This window comes from Haliotis rubra, unplaced genomic scaffold, assembly GCF_003918875.1.
Source record: "Haliotis rubra isolate DU_JTF1 unplaced genomic scaffold, ASM391887v1 Scf23, whole genome shotgun sequence".
NCBI classification, from domain to species: domain Eukaryota; kingdom Metazoa; phylum Mollusca; class Gastropoda; order Lepetellida; family Haliotidae; genus Haliotis; species Haliotis rubra.
In genome coordinates, this window is record NW_025766336.1 from 2,579,293 (window position 1) to 2,585,809 (window position 6,517).

At 41.6% G+C, this 6,517-nt stretch overlaps 1 protein-coding gene across 1 annotated transcript; it reads right to left on the reverse strand.

The window, feature by feature from the left end:
• Positions 1-5,403: 5,403 nt before the first annotated feature.
• On the reverse strand, positions 5,404-5,778 carry LOC124277912 (octapeptide-repeat protein T2-like). Its single transcript, XM_046713638.1, has one exon. It carries the CDS (start codon positions 5,776-5,778, stop codon positions 5,404-5,406), a length of 375 nt encoding a protein of 124 aa, XP_046569594.1.
• Positions 5,779-6,517: the final 739 nt, after the last annotated feature.

Consider the following 6,517-nt stretch of genomic DNA (forward strand, 5'->3'; position numbering starts at 1 on the left):
ACAATAGATATGGTGTTTTACTTTCAAAATAATGTATATATCAGATCTCTGCAGAGCAAACAGAGTCATTTGTGGCCAAAGGAAAACAAAAGATGGCTTAATATTTAGCTCTCATGTTTCTGTTGATATTGTCGATTGAAAGTAATCCTGAAATTCCAGGTGTAGACATTGGCGATGCAAATGAATGGCTAGGGATGTGGCGTTCTTGTCAGAGCCAGTCGTGACGCTTCGGGACAGAGAGCTGACCATGTTGATCAGTCTAGAATTATTGACAGAGAGCTGACCATGTTGATCAGCCGAGAATTACTGACAGAGAGCTGACCATGTTGATCAGCCGAGAATTATAGACAGAGAGCTGACCATGTTGATCAGCCGAGAATTATTGACAGAGAGCTGACCATGTTGATCAGCCGAGAATTATTGACAGAGAGCTGACCATGTTGATCAGTCGAGAATTATTGACAGAGAGCTGACCATGTTGATCAGTCTAGAATTATTGACAGAGAGCTGACCATGTTGATCAGCCGAGAATTATTGACAGAGAGCTGACCATGTTGATCAGCCGAGAATTATTGACAGAGAGCTGACCATGTTGATCAGCCGAGAATTACTGACAGAGAGCTGACCATGTTGATCAGCCGAGAATTATAGACAGAGAGCTGACCATGTTGATCAGCCGAGAATTATTGACAGAGAGCTGACCATGTTGATCAGTCTAGAATTATTGACAACGATGCGAGAACAACTGACAAGGAACACCACTTCCTACAGCCAAAGGCATCCGTCATTTGTAAATGTCAAGGTGACTGACGTCAGAGCATCGCAGTCGGCACAATACCACCTACATACCGTGACACGCGGAGGAAGGGGAGATAACTCAGTCAATGTCATTACTGTGCTTATTGATGCCATTCATTTCACCTTTCAACACTGTTCAAGTGCTCTTTACAATGGCGATCGACACGTACATGTGTTATCAGTTTCAGGTAGATATCTGAAAAATAAAACTGCCACTTTCTATCCATGTATCCATCCATCCATCCATCCATCCATCCATCCATCCAATCATACGTCCATCCGTAACCTATTCACCTACCTACGAGTGCGCACGCACGCACGCGCACACACATTAATGATATAGCCAGTTAATTTTATCATAACTGAGTTCATATTAGTTCAGTGTCAGTTTAAGTTCGAGTCTCGTATTGTCATATAGGCTTAAAGAATTTATCGCGGGATTTAATATTTGATGGGTCATAAAGAGGTATTGGTGGCCTGTCATGAGAACAACGTTGTAAATAGCTTCCTCCGCATGTGTGTATCAGTCGAGTCAACCGTCCCTCCATATCTTTATTCTTGGTTATGGAAATCTAGTTCAACTTGCACCCCAAGGATTTTTATTTGGACCAGACATTTTGTACGTCAAATCGACTGTGAAACACTTAATCGGAATGCAGTAATATTTTTTAGTCTTAACGCCATGGTAATAGTTCTCATTGTGAAATACATCTTTAGGTTTGTAGTTATACAAATTCTGACAAGCTATTGCCACCAACGTATTTACGACCGCAAAGTGTTGTTACTGACCAATGAGCGCATATATACACAAAGAACTTAGTTAAGCACCCCCTGACATATCTCACGATTGAATGAGCCCCTGCCTTAACCCTTTGGAACATATCTGGGGCATGACTGGTGATCCTCCTGTACAGAACCTGGTCCAATTGGAAGCTGCTTTACACGAGGAATGGCGTAGACTGCCCCTTCAAAGGATCAGGAGGCTGACAGGGGGTATGAGGAAGAGCGTGCTGGCTGTCATACAGTCACTTGGAGGTTACACTCGGTTGACTCGGAATAAATTCAACATTAAACATTCCAGGGCCATACTTGTACAGACATGGTTTTGTGGGTTTTAAAATGAGCAATTATCATCATAAAATCAAGTCCAATCACTTTGTCGTTTTTTATGAGTCAAAGGATCATACGGGTCAGAAAAATATAGGGAGTGCTTAATTAAGTGTATATAAGTACATCGCACCACATGGGTTTGTAACGCTAAAAACTGCCATCAAGGTATATACTGTCACTGACGGGGTCTTAATACTATATAAAAGGAAAGGGGTGTAACGAGGTCAACACACCAAGTTCGTTCAGGGCGAATTCAACAATGCTCACTGTATTTATCCCATTTAAAGTATGCACACATTTCAAGCCAATAGATTTGCCTACAAAATGAGACATACAGCACAAAAACCGAAGCAGTACTTTGGAAGCTAGGGTCTTCGGAAGCTTGAAAAATCGCGATTTCTCGATTCCGAGCCAAAATCCCTGCTCAGAATTTGTAGCGGTAACTCATCCATTTTCTTGTTTATTTCACAGTATATACAAACGACATGCACCAAAACATGTTGAACTGATGGCACCTGTCAGCGCGCATGTCGCCATTCTTTCGGAGACACTTACATCTCACTGTCATAATGAGTACATTTATTCATCGCAAACAGAATTGTGTCGCCATTGACGACCTTGGCCTTAACCTGCCCCGCACTGAAAAGAGCAAGGGAGCTCATTGGCTAAATATAAAATATGTCCCATCAGATCGCTGACTCTTTTCAGTATGTGTTGACCTCGTTACATCCCTTTCCTTTCATATAGTACTAAGACCCCGTCAGTGACAGTATATACCTTGATGGCAGTTTTAGCTTTACAAGCCCTCTGACTTGGTCTGACATATGATCGCAATTTTAAATGCAAAACTAAATTGATCAAGACGTGATGTGGCTGTAACCATAACAAGTAATTCGAGAAGTTTATATGCCTGACATTCAGATGAATTTGAAAAACACCCGACAAGACATATCGCTTTCAGCATGTTGCTAGATGCTCATCTCCAACCTTCTCCCTCGGTGACTCTAACTGTCGTATTGAAAATCGTTAAACTTGCGAGTGCTGCCAATAGAGGTGAACATGCTTTTCGCCAACACCTGGTGTCATTAATAACTATTTGTTTGATATTTAATCACAAATTTGCCTTTTACGCCCATGAAATCTGTTTCGGCAGATATAAGACATATTTTCGTCCATGTTTTGAATAAATATAGTACTGTTCAAGACAGCACTGAAGTCACTAACTACATCACGGCGCAAGAGGCGACTAACGGGATCGGGAAGTCAGGCTCGCTGATTGGTTGACATTGAATCCCAATTGCGTAGATTGATGTTCATGAAGTTGATCACTGGATTGTCTGGTCCAGACTCGATTGTTTACAGACCTCCGCCATATAGCTGGAATATTGCTGTGTGCTGGGTTAAACATCAAACCGACCAAAGAACAGTACTATTAAAACACGAGTGTTGGGTAGTACGACCTTCAGCTCATCATGTACTAGAACAGGCAGATGGTACAAATAGCAACTAATCCCATGTCGACTTTCACCAGGCGGCTGAATCAAAGTACGTGGCCACATAAACAGTATTAATAATGCAAGTCCGGAGTTATTTATACCCCGTATGCATGCAGTTTCAACGACACCTGTTAAATGTTCATGAACAATATTTGCTATCAATGTGCTATATTGACATGCCCTGTAATGGGTAGCGCTGTCCTTCTGAGTCCTTAACGGAAATGTGTGTTGAAATTAGAAGAGTTTACAGCGGAGCGTGTTGACACCAAGCACAGCGACAAACACGCTCTTCGCTACATGCATATTTAAAGGCTTCACCTTGAATGTTTAGTGCTTCTATTAGGGCAAACATACGACCAGATTCAAGTATAGGCGGCAAGAACAATTATGTCCCACATTGTTGATATGTGGGTAGTTGAATAGGTGGCGTCAAATCCCACAAAGAAAGATTCGAAGTCTTTTTTTTTCCATTTCCAAACAGCAAAAATATTGTTATTTTATTGTTTCTATAAAATTGGTATGTGATGAAATAACCCATTGTTTCCCAGGACGATTCCACCGTGCTTCGGGGAGACAATAGCCCAACCGTCTCAAGTGCGGTCGCTTGCTGTGGAGGTACTTCATCGGGAGTGTCAGGAACCGTTGTTTATGGTACCAATTCAAATGTTCTAATGTCTGTGATTCGTGATTTGCCACAGTCATGTCTCGTGCACACGAAAATAAAAAGAAAATTTTTCTCAAACAAAAAAGCTGACACGGTGAGATATAACAATTCAAGGTGGCGTTGAACCATTCTAACCCCTCATCACCCTCCTAAGTTCATTTATTCATCATCAGGGACAAACTGAAAATGAAAATATATTTTGACGCGATTGGGGACAATTTGAGACATTCATTTTTCGAGTGAGTATTTGAGTATAGTTTTACGCCGCTTTTAGAATATTCCCACAATATCAGGCGGGGGACACCAGAAATGGGCTTCACACATTGTACCTATGTGGGGAATTGAACCCGGGTCTTCGGCGTGATGAGTGAACGCTTTAACCACTAGGCTACCCTACTGCCCCTCATTATTCGAACTGAGAGTTGCGAGTGAATCAGTCATTTCTTGTCATTGTCGAAAACTTCATAGGAGACTCGGTGACCTGTCGTTTTCCCTTTTTGAATTTCAATGTTAATTGTTAAATCTAAATTACAGTTTACTGGTAATGAGGAAATGTATTGTCATCTCGAATCACCTTGGTGAATATTTGGGGACACATAAATATTGGTCATATGCTGTAACGTTACACCTTATAACCACCGTCGTCATGGGTAGACTGAATAACGTATTTCAATGCAATGGATACACATCAGAGGATCATATCTGCTGTTCATGATCACACTGTAGGGATCAATGTTACTGTAGATGTATATAGTAGCATGATGTATGCCGAATACGTAAACAAACGCGACAAACAATTTAAATAATCATAATAAATATCCGCTCGTTGTACGGTTTGTCTACATAATCAGCCAGTGTTTATGAATCGCTATGAAATATTGTCGATATCAGGTGTTCCAGGATAGGGGAGCGTGTCCTATACCCCCAGAGACACCTGTTACCGACACATGTAAGATTACACATGATCTTGGAATAGATGAAAGATATCAAGGCACGAATAGATATCAAGACAAATGTCACGGGCATACCACTGTATACTGTAATAGTACTATCGGTTCACAAAACCAATGTCTATACATGTTGTTATATAGACGGATACCACAGATACTTTAATATGCAAAATGTAGATAGGTGACATGGATATACTGCATGCAACATTCAGGTGATAAATATATTTATTGCTATTTATCGTTAGAGCATATCGGAGATATGAAGAAGGTTATCTGAAATGTATTTATATTTTTTAAAGATATTGCTTATTTATTGATGTGTTGTGCCTCAAAAGGCAACATTCCTGCAATACCACTGTGAGGGTTTGGGCATAATCAAGTGTAGTCAAGAAATATTCAAACAGAAATACACCTCCCTCTTTATATCTCCCCATTTCTCTGTGTCTCTCTTCTCTCGCCCTCTGTTCTCTATCTCCCTCTCGCTCTCTCTGTGTCTTTCTCCTCTCCTTCCCCTGTTGTTTGTCCCCCTCTCCCCCCTCTCTCTCTCTGTTTTCCATCTCTCTCCCCTCCCTCTGTTCTCTATCACCCGCTCTCTGTCTCTGTCTCTCTCCTCTACCCCCCCCTGTTCTCTATCTCCCTGTTCCTCCCCCTCTCTCTGTTCTCTATCTCCCTGTCTCTGTCTCTCTCCTCTACTCTTCCCCTTGTTCTCTGTGTCTTCTGTTGCTCCCCTCTCCTCTGTTCTCCTATCTCTCTCTGTCATCTACCTCCCTCTCTGCGTGTCTCTCCTCCCCTCTGTTCTCTGTCACCCTCTTCCTAACCTCTCTCTGTTATCTATCTCCCTCCCCCCTCTCTGTGTTCTCTATCTTCCTCTCTGTTTCTCTCTCTGTTATGTATCACACACCCCCCTCTCAGTTCTCCACCCCGCCAAGCTCTGCTTTATACATGGAACAGAAAGTTTAACCATTGAAATAGCTGAAACTGTACCGTTATGCTCTGGCAGGTGTTTTATAGCTCATGATTTGAAACTGTCACGTAATACACTTGTTTAGTTCTGCCATTCCTAACACACTACAACGTGATATTGCGTGCTAATAAATGTGTCTTTCGGCAATGAAAAGCATATATACTTTCAATTTAAGCCTACTTTTTTTAATGACGTCAATGTTTCAGATAACTCCAAATCCTCAGTGAGGCTGAATCGTGATGTGGCAAGGAGAATCAAATCACACAGCCAGGTTGTATTTCAAGATCCCCCGATGAATTACCGTGTGTCACGCTTACCGGCTGTGGTAGCGATACCTGCCAAGTTCACTCAGTTTCAAGGTATTACTGAGATGAAGCTATGTGGGGGGTTCATTTGTTGAACCGAGATGCATGTCAAAGAGCTGGAACACAATGGTGGCAATATACATGGATGCCAAGATTGCAGCTCTAATGGGAGCGGATTGTCATTAATCTTAAAAAGTACCGTGCATCAAGTTACAAAAATGTAATTTAGA